This window comes from Canis lupus, chromosome 5 (assembly GCF_011100685.1).
Source record: "Canis lupus familiaris isolate Mischka breed German Shepherd chromosome 5, alternate assembly UU_Cfam_GSD_1.0, whole genome shotgun sequence".
Classification (NCBI taxonomy): domain Eukaryota; kingdom Metazoa; phylum Chordata; class Mammalia; order Carnivora; family Canidae; genus Canis; species Canis lupus.
Genome location: NC_049226.1, coordinates 43647688 through 43662402, shown reverse-complemented (window position 1 = coordinate 43662402; position 14715 = coordinate 43647688). Strand labels below are relative to the sequence as shown.

The 14715-nt window shown below is 37.9% G+C and overlaps 1 protein-coding gene and 1 long non-coding RNA gene across 2 annotated transcripts in view; one reads left to right on the top strand and one right to left on the bottom strand.

The window, feature by feature from the left end:
- LOC111095914 overlaps window positions 1–9472 on the bottom strand; it is a 38175-nt gene extending 28703 nt beyond the window's left edge. Inside the window, exons 1-2 of the long non-coding RNA XR_005359623.1 lie at window positions 9398–9472; window positions 5025–5091 (exon numbers count right to left, since the gene is read on the bottom strand). This is a non-coding gene — a long non-coding RNA (uncharacterized LOC111095914). The remainder of the gene's footprint in view (window positions 1–5024; window positions 5092–9397) is intronic.
- Window positions 1–14715, top strand: part of IL23R (interleukin 23 receptor) — a 65445-nt gene that overhangs the window by 44843 nt on the left and 5887 nt on the right. Inside the window, exons 8-10 of the mRNA XM_038537159.1 lie at window positions 6248–6337; window positions 9060–9165; window positions 11637–11727. Of these exons, the coding sequence (XP_038393087.1) occupies window positions 6248–6337; window positions 9060–9165; window positions 11637–11727 (287 nt within the window). The remainder of the gene's footprint in view (window positions 1–6247; window positions 6338–9059; window positions 9166–11636; window positions 11728–14715) is intronic.

The following is a 14715-nucleotide window of genomic DNA, read 5'->3' as shown; positions in this document are numbered from 1 at the left end:
TCTGAGATTCACAATATTCACTAATAAAGAATAAAGATTATGCTTTTCTGTGAGGAAGTAATAATCTTCTGTGTTAGTTTCCTATTGTTACTTTTTTTCTTATTGTTACTTTAACAAGTTATTACAAACTTGAGCCACATAGCATGTGGCTTAAAACAATACAATTTATTATTTTATAATTCTGGAGGTGGGAAATCCAAAATTAGTATCACTGGGCTAAAGTTAAGATATCAGCAAGGCTATGTTCTTTCTGGAGGCTCTAGGAAAGAATCAGCTTCACTGCCTTTCCCAGATTCTAGAGGTTGCCCTCATTTCTTGGCTTGTGGCTCCATCTTCCATTTTCAAAGCCAGAAGCATAGTATCTTCCAATCTCTTTCTCTGACTTTGACCCTCCTGCCTTCTTGTAAGGACTCTTAGGATTTCATTTGGACCTACCCCTATAATCTAGGACAATTTCCCTATCTCAATCAAGTCCCTTTTGCTATATAAATTATATAAATATATATAAATGTATATTTGCTATATAAATATAATTCATACATAAATATTCCTTTGTGAATTTAATATAATTATAACAATTACATATAAATATAGCTAAATATAAATGTAGCAAATATTTGCTATATAAATTATATAAATACATATAAACTCAAAGGTTCCAAGGATTGGGACATGGACATTTTTTGGGGGTAGAGAGGTCACTATTTGTCCTACCACATCTCCTCACCTATCTACCCCACTACCTATTATTGCAATTTTTACTAATCATTGTGATTTGATGCCAGCAAAGAAATCAAACTGTTTCTCTTAAGCAAAAAATGAATTATTGGAAAAATAGATAAAAATCAGTAGGAGGGCCAGCAAAATGTTCATGAGTAGGATACAAGGGACAGCAGAAGCCAGAACCACAGCCAAAATTGGAGCCTGGAAAGAATCCGGTGAGGACACTGCAGCTGGCACTGTGGTCACGCCACTGCCTGCCCTGCCCTGCCTGGATGCCCCGTGGTGCAACTGTTACCAGACTCTGGATATAACTGCTACTATAAGTAATTTCCTGGAGCTGAGTGTTCTGTGCCAGTGGAGGAAGGAAAGCATCTGAGCAGGTAGGTTTAGGTCATCCACTTGTAGCTACTTTCTGGCAATGAAGAGAAGTCTTTGTTCCATTGAGGCTTCTACAGTGGGAAGCCTTACCTGCTTCTTCCCTGTTTTAGAATGCCCACAAAGAAGTACGTCCTGGTGTTGGACAACTTAAAAATGGCAAATGTCTACTAGACTATTCAGACTGAGGAATAGGCATGTGCTATGCTTGAGAGCAAAGTTGCACTTTTGAAGAATCTTAAACTACTGAGTAGGACTTGGAAGCTGCCCGTGCACATAGTTTTTTAGACCCCCTTCAGACCCCCTTCCTCTATGTATTCCATGTGCCTTAGGAAAATTTCCTGGGTTGGCTGCTGCTTTTTTACTCTTACCTCTTCTTAATCTTTTTTTTAAAACATGTGGTCACAATACATATATTTATCTTCCTTACCTTCTCCCTGTACATACCAAGTACTTAGAGCTGAGGAACATAAGCAAGAAGATAATCCCTTGAATACACCTAGGCGCACCCTCCTATCCTTAATATACAAGGATGACACTGTAACTCATGAAATGATTCATCGTCTAACTTGTTTTTCTAGTGTGGTAATGAGTTTGTTCTGACATATCATTTTCCCTGCCCTGGGCTTTGGGTGCCTATTTGATAGGTCTGGCCACTCTCTTCTGTTTTTGCCAACTGACTCAGACTAGTGTCAAATCCTTACCCTTAGCCCAATAATGTTGAATTCCAATCCTAGAACCAAATTAATCTGGGGAGATAGCACATAAACACTGTGAAACAGCTGAGATTATTAGAAGAAGGAGATTAGAAAGAGAGAACCTAAGGAGATGTTTATGTTTTAAGAAAAATATCTTGAAAAACATACCCTTTGTCTCTTTTAATATGACTCCTCCTGTATCTAGAACCTAGTGAAAGAAAGATCTAGAAAGATCTCTGTACCAACTTTGGTCAAAGCCTTTAAGATGTAGGCTTCAGGTAGCATGACACCAAGACTGGTAAAAGCAAAAGTAAATAAAGAAGACTTATAAATGTTCATACCCTTTAGACCAGTAATTCCACTAACAGAAATCTAGCCTTAGGAAATAAAGAGAGATATGGAAAAAAAGATTTATGTACAATGATATTTATCCAAAAACTAATTATAGTAGTAAGAATTTGGAAACAATCTAATAATAGTAATAATAGCAATAACTAATGCTTGTTAAGCTTTTAATTTGTGTAAGGCACAGTACTAAGTGCTTAATATGAACTATCCCATTAGATCTCAGGGGGGAAGTGCTGTTACTATCCCATTTTACAAATGAAGAGGGGTTAAGCAACTGACCTAGAGCCATGCAACTCCAAGTGGTAGAGCCAGGATTTGAACTGAGTCTTATCTGAATCTAAAGATGGCATTTGAAACCACTAAGCTATACAGTTTCTCAATAGGACAAATATAGTACAAACAAATGAAATACAAATATAGTACAAACATGATGAAATATTAAATTGCTATCAGTATGACAGTTTTGAACAATTTTTAATAAAATGAGGAAATATTCATGACATAATATTGAAAGAAAGAAAAACTAAGACACAACATTTAATAAAGAGCACGATTTCCACTAGGTACAAATATATACACACAAGACTGTTAACAAAAAAATGATTGCTTCTAGTTTGTGAACAAATATAAAATTGTACTTTCTTCTCCATACTCTTCCATACTTTTCAAGCATCCTATAATTAGTGTGCCTTGCTTGTAAAATCAAAGAAAATAGTTGACTTGTAGAAGGAAATAACTGTGGGCTGGAAGATTCTACGAATCAGCGCTAAATGGGTCAGGCCAACTATAGCCCACTGTGGTGTGGGCTGGAGTCCTGCAAGGCCAGGCAGCTCTAATAAACCGTGGCCAGCCCCTGGAGGAGCAATGGCTAAGTCTTACCATGGGAGCAGCTGGTTGCAGGGCTGACTGAGTTGTCCCATCTGAGGCCATGCTGCTGCAGAAGTGAGGTCATTAATTAATAGAGCCAGTGACTAGTACAAGCTAAGTGTCAGGACTGGATGGGAATTTTCACTCTTTGAGTCATCTATCCTTTTTACGCCTTTGTTTCTTCATCCATGAAATGTGGACAATAGTATTTTTTACCTGTTTAGCGTTAAATGACAGAAAGCATGTAAAGTCTAGTACATTACCTGGAGCATAATCAGTACTCAATGAATGGTCACTTAAAAAGAATAATAAGGGCAACCCGGGTGGCTCAGCAGTTTAGCGCTGCCTTCAGCCCAGGGTGTGATCCTGAAGACCTGGGATTGAGTCCCACGTCGGGCTCCCTGCATGAAGCATTAGTTATTGCTATTATTACTATTAAGCCTAAGTTCCTGCTTCTCCCTCTGCCTGGGTCTCTCTCTCTCTCTCTCTCTCTCTCTCTGTGTGTGTGTGTGTGTGTGTCTGTGTGTCTCATGAATAAATAAATAAAAATCTTTAAAAAAAAAAGAATGATAAAACACACTTTGCCCCATGGTATAGGCATAGAAGGAAAGACTCAGGAGACAGATTTGGTATCATCCCTCAGAAACAGATGAAATACATTATGACTAAAACCAAGCACTTTTGAACAGATTTGATTAAAATAGGCTGGCATCTGATAGGGCACAGAATGTAGTTATGTTATATGTTTCTAGTCTTGTTCAAGAATGGAAACTACTTTTTTTGTTTAAAACTATTTTAAATTCCCTCTAAATTTTGTTTAAACACATTATCTTTGGAAAGACTAATTCTAAAGTCCAATACCAGTTTATATATGGTATATAAAAATTCTTATTAGAGATATCTCAAATTAGAGATATTTGAGTTTCTGAGTATCTTCAGGAGGTATATGCTGTGAGAGAAACAGGGATAGAATTGTCTCATTATGGAGATAGGCCACAGATATTAATTTAATAATGAAAATATTATGAGATTTTTCTAGCACATTAGGCAACACACTGATGATTAGAGCTAATAGAAACCATTTTTTTTTTAGTTATAAAGGTTCTGAGTGTGTGTACATCATTCTGTGTTTGTGAACGCTTTTCTGTGTCAAAATACTTGGAAATACTATAAAATAGTAACAGCAAGTGGCTTAAGGGGATAGAATTAGGGATGGTTCTTTTTCTCACCATTTTTCCTCTTAAAATACTTTTCTCTCTTAAGGTTACTGCTTTTATAATGATAAATATTACATATGATTTAAAACAAATGACCTAGCCACTTGGAGGCAGTATACCATGAAGAATATAGTCTACATGGTTTCATTCCAGTCCTATGTTTAAAAATTTTGTCATTGGCTTGATTTCTTCTCTGACAATCTTGTTTATAAATTGTCTCACTTCAGATATCTGATTCTTTGGGAAATTACTCTCTAACAATTAACCATCTCCTTTTAAATGACTTTAATCTAATTTAAATTAATGCACCTGGTTGATTTGAAACTATAACAAAAAGACCCTGAAGGGTGATTGTGTTTATTCTCCTATTAGGGCTAATAAAGCCCTAGTTAGATATGAACATTATTTTTATATGAAGCAAATTAATAACTGAAGTTTCATTGCTAAATAATCACCTGTAGTTTATACAACAGAGTTAACCTGCATTAAAAGCCACAGCACCACATATTACTTTTAAATAAAAATGCTAATTTTAAAATAATGAAAGTGAAAACAAAAATAATCTAGCAACATTGATATAAAACCAAGATCTTGCCAAGTTGAAAATCATGTACATTTTAATATAATATTTCTAGTCTTAAAATTTCAGATGCAGACTCCTGCTGGGGCTCCCCAAGAATGAACCTCAGCCTACAAAATACTAATTTAGATGAATGAATCTGGCAGTGACCATTGGGGCATAAGCTTGCTCCCAGAGTTTGATGGAACCAAATACTTGGGAACAAAAGAGACTTACTGAAGCATTAAGAAGCCAGAAAGAATTTCCAATCTGTCACAATTCACAGTGCAACATCTTCCTCTTGCTGTAAAGAAGACAATAAAACACAGGAAAGAACTTTTGGTTCTTCTTGCGTTTTCACCTTCTAAAATTCTCTACCCGTTGTCTTAGAAAACTACTGAGCCTGTGCCTGCACCCAGATGGACCTTTTCCAAAAGTTTCCAAAGACCATAGGAACCTTTGTATTGAAACCCCATGATCTTTTTCTCAAAGAGAGTTATCTGGGCCACACAGCCTATTATATAAGCCGTGATATCACGGTGGCGATCAAGGCTCCCTCAAGATATGATTTCTCCCTGCCCCCCCCCAAGTAATTCTTCAAAAAGAAAAAATGTGAACACTGAAATCAGAATAACTGAACAAATAGGGTTTGAGGCATTCTTGGGAATTCAGAGCTTAGAACTGTTTTCAGGAATATCTTTTGTCAGCTGGAAGAACAGTATCCTTGAAGTCACCTCTGGGAGCTTTTAATTATCAGGAGGGAGGAAATGGGTATGAAAGCTCCAGGTCTCTTGGGTTCAGACTGAAAGTGAGTTAGCTGCCAAGACTGCTCACCACACCCTGGTCAGAAGCTTTCATTAGCCATGTCCTGACAGTCTTTATGACTAGACAGGGCTGGCCAGGATCTTCGCCAGTGGGAAAGGAGCAGAGGGAAGTCATTAATAGCATTCCACCCCTGTGCTATAACCTCAAAGTGTCTGCTAATCAAAATTGGGCTTCTTATATAGAGCCAAGATACTGTTCGCCAGCAGTATCTCAAAGATTATTCAAAGGCAAAAGTGACGTATCTTGGAGGCTCTTAAGGAAACCTAAACTTTATTGCATCATTTATTGGAAGGAATCAAGTAGAGACCTGTTGTGCATTTTTTTGGTCAGTGAATTAAATAAAGCTCCTTGGTATTCTTTGCCTAGAAGCCTCATGAAATTAGAGGATACACCATGAAGTTTAACAAACTCTAGGTAGTTTTTATTGTCCTTTCAGTGTTTCCTTCTTTAGGATTTTCCCAATTAAATAAAAAGATGAAAAGACACACATACTCGAAGGCCTTTCCTTTTATTCCACTTTCAAGCCTATTAAAGTATACTTTAATCATCTCCAAACAAGTGAAGAAACTCTTTTAGGAATTTGGGTAACCTGAATGCAAAATGAAGAAGCTCACCCTATTTTCTTTTTGTTTAAGTTCCCCAGGTTACAGTGAAATCATTCCAACATGATACTCAGAATTCTGAGCTTCTGATTGCTTCCATCTTTAAAGGACATCTTACTTCTGGTAAGAAAATGCTACTTAGGTTTTCTGAGTAGTCTTTACTAATTATCCATTTGAATCTTCCAACTGAAAAATCATGTCAGGCATAAACTTCTTGATAATAAGATATGCCGTATGCTTACTATAGAGAAATAATAAAGATCCACTTAAAACTGAATGTCAGGAATGGTTTAGGTGGACTTTGCCAGCTTTTGATATGGGGTAGATACATTTTCATTTCAATGGGTGCTGAGGTTCAAGACCCCAAAACTCCTTCTTAAAAAACATTATTTGAGTATGTACCATGTACTAGGAAGTTGTATACATCATTTGTTCAATTTTCAAAACAACCAAGGGAGAAAAGTATTATATATCTATTTTATAGATAGGAAAACTGGAGCTCAGAGAGGCTGAGAAACTTGTCCAAGGTCACACTAAGTGACAGACTAAAATTCAAATCCTGTTTTTCAAATCCTGAAATCTGTGTTCTTTCTCTTGTACAAATCAGTTCCTGTTTTGTTAGTAGGATTCAGTATTTTCCTTTGATGATCTTACCTAAATGTTTTAGGCATAAAAAATTATGAGATCAGGTTGTGCAATGGACAAATATAACTCTAAATAGAAATTTCAAAAAAAAATAAATAGAAATTTCAAATTGAAAAACTTTAGGTATAACTATTTCACCTCTGACCACTGGTAGACCATTTATCTCCCTGCATAGAAATCTGGGAGGAATAGTATCAGAATCTTTGAAGACTACATTGACATTCTTCAGACTTTCATTCACTTATTCAACAAATATTCATTAAACAACTACTGTGTGCCAGGCACTGTTTTGGGTGGGGAATCAGCAGTGAAAAAAAAAAAAAGAATATGGCCCCTATCTTCATGGAGCTTCCATTTTAGACAGATGGGGAGAAAAACAATAAACAGAACAAGAAGACAAGAATCAGGTGGAAGTTAAGTATTATAAAGAAACATGAAGCAAGGTGAGGCCGCTCTGAATGTGTACATGAAAATCAATGAACCAAATACTTAGGCCCAGTTCAGATCCTTAATTACAGATGCCTACCCAGGCCTGCACCTTGATATTTCTGTGGGAACTAGGGAGGCCAGGAGCTTACAGCAGCTCTATTAGATAGGTGCTATGATCTCTATTTTACAGAAGAGGAAACTTGAGTTTCAGCAAGCTTATAATTATGCCTTGGGGCTACAGGGCTGTTAAAGAGCAGAACCCAATATGAACCCACGTATCTCCAGTTGTCTCTTGATCACTCTGCTGTATCTATCTTTATACCCCTATGCCTGGCCTCCTGGCCCCATTTTATTGTGGGAATTCTCTATTCTCTCCCAGGCATTAATACCCAAAGATATGTGACACCCCCTACCTCCCATTAGTTGTGTGAAATCTTTAGCAATAGAGTTTTAGTTCTAGAAAAACACTAATTCCATATCTCCCTTGGGACTTTGGTGATTTTTTTTTTTAAGTCTTAATTATTTGAGAGAGAGAGAGAGAGAGAACATGCTGAGGAGTGTGAGCTGAAGGAGGAGCAGAGGGAGAGAGAAAGAGAAAATCCTCAAACAGACTCCCTGCTGAGCACGGAGTCCAGAGTCCAATGTGCAGGCTGGATGTGGGCTGGTTGTGGGGCTTGATCCCAGGACCCTGAGATCCCAGGACCTGAACCAAAGTCAGATGCTTAACCGACTGAGGCACCCAGTCCCCACTCCCCATCCCTGGCCCCTGGACTTTGGTGTAAGCTAAGCTACAGTAGCCTGGTCCGTGCACATCAGTTGGCTTTAGTAGAGGGACCAGGCAGCTTGGAGACCCCCAAGTGTCTGTCGGGTACAGGTGGGAAATAATGAGGGTAGAGCCAGTGAAGTGTCTGCCACATGGTAAGTATCCGATAAACATTTGGTAAAGGGAGTGAGAAAGAAAGGAATAAGGATGGAAAGGAGGCCAATACCCATCATCACTCAGAACAAACTCCAGCATGATAGTTACGTCTCAATGATAGTCTATATTTGAAAATAGAAAACAAGATTTTTTTTCATGTACTAGGGAGACTCATAGGTAACATGTGTTGAATAGATCATGTTAATTATTTAAAGATTAGAGGTGATTAATTGATGCTTCAAAATGCAAGAATTGTTTTTAAGATAAAATGTAAGTGCAAGTTATATAGCAATTTAAATTTCCTTCTTATATATTGTTTTAAGTAGAGCAAATATCCTTTCTCAGCAGAAGAAAATTCATGAACAATAAATTTTGAAGAATGGTGACAAGTTCTATATAACTTCTATCTTACTCAAAAGGTTAAAAAGAAAACCCCCAAAAAAACCCTCAGTTGTGATTGTGGCCAGTTTTAGACTCTGTTACCAGCAACTGGGAATTCTCACTTGTGTCAGACAAAACAAATGAGGTACATCACTAAACCCTTTTATATAAAATATGCATGCACAAGCTCAGAAAAAGTGGGAGATGTTAACCACATTTGCCAGAGCTGCATTTCTAGAAACCCACTGATACCAAATACATACGGCCCAATTTTCTCAGGAAAAAGGTATTGTTGTGCAGTTTGGAAGGACAGTCACTGTAAACACAACCCAACATAAAAGCTAAATATGTTCTCCCCTTCCCTTTTTCCTTTGAGATTAATGACTTTTGCTTTGTGAGGAGTAGAGGAAACAATGATTCTGACATCCCATGGACACTAATCCTTAGCTAAAGTTATTTTTTTTTCTTCAGACAACAGGCAACAAGACATTGGACTTTTATTGGGAATGATCTTCTTTGCTGCTATGTTGTCAATTCTTTCTTTGATTGGGATATTTAACAGATCAATCCGAACTGGGTAGGTTTCTGTAGAATTTCTGTTTTCTGACTTAGACCACATGTAGCCAATCTAGTCAATTCAGTTATTTATTAGGAAAACCCATCAACATTTTTAATCAGAGAAAGAAAAAAATTAAAGGAACAGTGTTCAATGATTACCAATTTATGCCAACCACCTGACCCATGTTGTTCGTTTAATCCTCCTGATGACCTCCAGGAAAACCCAAAGGCCTATTTTACAGATCACTTACTTTAGGCTTCAAGAGGTTAACTGGTCAGCCCATGGTCACTAAGCATTAAGCCAGGAACCTAGACCCAGCTGACATCACAACCCATGTTCTCTCCTTCACTACACAGCCTGCTCACTGTGCCTGGATTCTTTTAAATGGTTAGGTCATAACCGGCCTCAAATTCTACCCAAACAAATCCTCTGAATCAGCATGAATGAAGAGAAGTGTGGCAACCTCTGAATTTGTCACTTTGATACCAGTTGTGTGGGTGTTTTAGCATTCAGCTCCCAGGTCCATTCTCGTTGGCCTCTTTCAATCGCTGTTTTCCAATATGGAATTAGTAAAGATCTATGCCTACTATAGATAAATGAGACCTTGCCTTCAATTTCCTAAGTTTATTAGATGTGTTGAGTATTTCTAATCTGTTAATAGACTGGAGTTGTTTGATGTGGCAAACAACTGTAAGCTAATGACTCACAAATTTTAATCATACAAATTTCTTTGCCTAACCGGCACTGAGTTTCTCTTTTTTTGCCATTACTTGCTTCATGAGGATACTCTTTCTTTCTTTTAAATGTATAATCAAAATGCAATAAGATATAGAATGAGCAAGTCTAAGTAAGGTACACTTGTGATTTTTTTAAAATTAGGCTTTAAAATTAGGCTTTTTCTCAGAAGTTAGTAATATTTCAAAATTAACTTACCCATTAATAAATATATCCCTGATATCATTATGAGATGGGCAAACTAATACAAAACTCTGTTTTAAAAATATACTTGATTATAAGGCCCCTACCAACATCTTAATGTTTGAACTTGTATGACATAAAAATATTAAATTTGTTATTATTCAAAGATACTTTGAAATTTTAAATAGCATTAAGTTTGTTATTAATAACCTAAAAATTAATTTTCAGTTGGCAATGACAAATAGGACAATGAAAATAGGACCATTTTTTGCTAATTATTTAAATAAGCATTCCTTTTAAAAAGATAAATGAAACGAGATAATTTGAATGCAACTATTTTATATATAAGCAGACACTGTTATTTACTATAATTATACATTACTTATAAATGCCTTACTTCAGAAACAAAACTGGAAAACCAAGGGCAAAATGTTTTAAAATGAAACCAAGAATGGGTAGACATATATGTGTGTGTGTGTGTGTGTGTGTGTGTGTGTGTATACATAAATGTTCTCACTATATCAGCATGCTGTATAAAAACTTTTCTGTAACAGCATGAACTTACTAATTTGGTCTAATTTTAGGTATAGAAGGAGAGTGTGAATTAGTAAAAAAGCTGAATCATAAAACATTGTATAAATATGTGTTAAGAAATTATTTTTACCCTACAGTTCAAGGTCAAATTGAGTGAGCAAAGTTCAGTTAGCATTTTGGTTTTTACTCAGTAAAAGTCCTTAGAAAACCTGCTTATACAGATAAACAAGGCTGTTCACGTTGTTTACGGGTAAAAATGTGCCAGAGATCAGTGTAGTCTAAGTCCCTATTACAACCTCTGCCCAAATCAATTTGTACTATAAATGCAGGACGTGCTCCTAACACAGTGGCAGTGCCAAGGGTAGCTTGGGGAAGAAGTGGGGTGCTCACGGCTTCTTTCTTTTCTTTACATCACCACAAACCAGTGGTCCTTACTAAGCACACAAGCCTAAGTAAAAACCAGTATTCTCACTGTGCCATACAACTGCAGGACAACTTCTCCAGCTTCCTACTCTAACCACATAATGTTTGGAGCTACCCCTAATCCCTTCAACCCTATATGGAATCAGTACAAATTCAGAATTAGAGGAGCTAGAATTATACAGTTTTATTATATGGTATTCTCTTCTTCAATATTCTTCTGTGGCTATGGTCGACTTGGAAAGCTCTATAAAATATCCCCTACATTTTCCAAACCTTTCCACAGTGATATCTGCTCATAATGGTTAGCCATATGTAACAGGCATACAGTTTTACTTCCCGGGTGGTTCTCCCACTTACCTTGAATCTAGTGTGAGTGTTTTGAAATGTTCTGGCTCATTAGAGAAAAGCAGAGCAATAGAGAGAGGAGGAAAATCTGAAAAGATATTTAGTCAACTTCCCACTTAACTTTCTAAAGTAAGAGGTGGAAATCTGCCTCAGGAAGTTTAATCTTTATTATGCATTCCATTCCAGTTGATTTCCTGGTCTCTTATGTGATTGCCTGTACCAATCTTTAAGTAAAATGTTTCTTCTAATGTGTCATTTTTATTTCCTAGAATTAAAAGAAGAATCTTATTGCTAATACCAAAGTGGCTTCATGAAGATATTCCTAATATGGAAAATAGTAAAGTTGTAGAAATGTTACAGGTAACCAAACAACATCACATAAAACCTAAGTGGCTGCTAAGACTAAGAGTGCAATCCAATAATTAGAATAGAATTTCTGTTTAAATAAATGTGTGTACATTTTAGTATAATTGTATAAACATATGTCAAAACAGAATTATACACATTTCAAATTATACTTAAGAGAGATGAGGGAATAAAGTTTAGGGAAAGAAAGAGAAGGAAGAAAGAAACAATGTTATCGAAAAGGGAAAAGAGGAGGGGAAGTTTGTGGGCCAGGTGTCAGTCACCTGCTGGCCAATAGTTGATAGATGACTTCAGGGAGAGACAGAAGGAGAAGGGCAGAAAAGTTCAATAAAATGAGGCTCAAAGACACAAAGGGGCTTCTGTTTTACATAAGATTGGAGAATCAGGTGAGATCTGCTTCAGTCCTGAGGTTCAAAGGATTGGAGAAAATAAGTGTGAGAGGACTGTGGGAGATAATGTTACCAGGGCTGGGCCAGGTTTCCAACACAAAATGAAGAGAAAGATGTTCTGGAAATACTGGAGACTACAGGGGACTTTTCCAAATATGGAGGAACTGCTGCTGATTATGGAGGAGGGGAAAGATTCTGCTCTGTGTGCTCTTTCTACTTTTTGGTACTCTGCTTTCACCATTAAGGGGCTCAAAACCCAGTTGATGGGACAGACTCATCACCCAAGCATTGCAGTGCAGTGATGTAACTGCGGTGACCAAACATGATAGGGATATAGAGGAAGCATATAGAAAAATGAGGAGTTGCTTAGGAGAAACAAAAAACATTCAAAAGAGAGGACAGCATGAGCAAAAGCACAGAGCGAGAAGAGCATGTTAGGTGTTGCTTTACTGAAACGCTTGATATGAGGAGTGACTGGTATGTTGCTGGAGTGGTGATCAGATCACAGAAGGTCTCATTATAGAACCCAGGCTTCATTCTGTTAACAACAGTGTTCAAACTTTTAAAAAGTTTTTTTCAGCCTAGAAACCCTTTGTTCTTTTCTTTTTTCATGAGTGGAGGGGAAGGGGCAGAGAGAGAGGGAGAGGATCTTAAGCAGGGTCCACGCTCAGCACAGAGCTGAGCTCAATGAGATGAGCTCAATGAGATGGGGCTCAATCTTACAACCCTGAGATCATGAGCCAAAACCAAGAGTTGGACACTTAACCCTTTGTTCTAAAGATGTGAGAAAGACAAGTATTTATAAAACAAATAAAAGTGGTTTTGTTTGAGACTCTGATGAGCCTGTTATCCAATTCCTTACCAAACTCCAGAGAAGTCCCTAAGGTAGTAGTTCTCAGCCTTGGTTGCCTATTGGAATCCTGATGCCCCAGTCACATCCCAGGATCTCTAGGGGAGGGAGGGCATGGGGAGATGCAGGCATCGGTATTATCCAAAGTTTTCCAAGTGATTCCACTATGCAGCTGAGGTTGAGAACACTGTTAAGGGGTTGAAAACTACTGCTAATGACAATGAGGAGTTAACTAAGGGCTTTTCCATTGGAATAGACCAGGATCTACAAGAGAGGCAGAAGAAGAGGGTCAGAGAATGAGCAATGCATCAAGAAGCAAGGATCCATGGTGCTGGCCACTTTGTAGAGGGTCTATATTCCACGGAATGTAACAAGGGGGAGGTTACTGGTGAATTCAGAAATGCTTAGGAAGTGAGGAAGCAGAAGCTGAGAATGAAAACATTCTTCTAAAAGGGAAGTAGAAAAGCTACGCTGACACATGGTCAGCTCTTGTATCCTTATGCAATGAAGGAACAACAGTAGCTTCAGAGGGATGTGAGTCAGAAGTATGTTTATACTAAATTGGACAGGCTTAAGAACAGCTACGACTACAGAGAAAGAGGGAATATTGATCAAACAAGACTGTGAAGAAGAGGGGAGGGGATGGTCAAAAGGGATGAAGTAGAAAGGGTTGTCTTAGGCAAAGGGAGGATTCCTGTTTCTGGATACTTGAAGATGAGAAAGGGTGTGCACGTGGCTGATTTTGAAGGAGGTAATGTTGCCTACCAGTAGTGGAGGCATGATCTAGAACAACCGGACCGACATATGTAACAAAGTACATAGTTATCAAGTAACTGAAGGACAAGCATATATTCATCAAACTACAGATAATAAATACTGTAATCTTGATATTCTTTCCACTTGGTAGTTCTATCTTGTTCCCCCACTATTATCCAAGGGAACTGGGGATTATCTGTGGCTCAGAGAATGGTCCCTGACCTTGTGATAGTCAGATCCTCTTCTTCCTTTATTGTCTTCACTCTGGAATGGTCCCTGTTGCTCTTCTGTGTCCCTCACTGTGTTCTGACTTCCACCGACATCACTCAGTGGCCAGTCCCAAGTATGGAAAACGCCTCCTTCTATGGAACACAGCCACCTTGCATTCTTCATTTCTTATAACATATCTAGTTTCTTTGGCTTTTATCTGACCTTTGACTACCTGTCTGCCCTTTCCAACCCAAACCTGACATGTTCCCAAAGGAGGCTGAGCCTGAAGAAAATTTGAACAACACTTCATTCTGCTTTAGTCAAGCTCTTCCTTTTTGCCAAACTTCCTTCCCATTCTGGGCTCCTAGGAATTAGAAATGAACCTTCAGATGAAGTTTTGTTTTCTGCCCAAAGACTAAGGGGGTAGTGTTCTAGTCAGCTTGGACTGCTATAACAGAATACCAGAGACTGGATGGCTTAAGCAACAAACATTATTTCTCACAGTCCTGAAGGCTGTTAAGTCCAAGATTAAGACACTGGCAGGCTGAGTTCCTGGTGAGAGCTCTCCTGCAGATGGCCACCATCTTGCAGTATCCTCACAGGGCAGGAGACATCACAATCTCATGTGTCTTCTTGGAAGGGCACTAATTCTATTCATGAAAGTTCCACAGTCATGACCTAATTACTCATCAAAGGCTCCACCTCTTACTATCATCACACTAGGGATTAGGGCTTCAACAGAAATTCTGGAGGAACACAAACACTCAGTCCATGGCA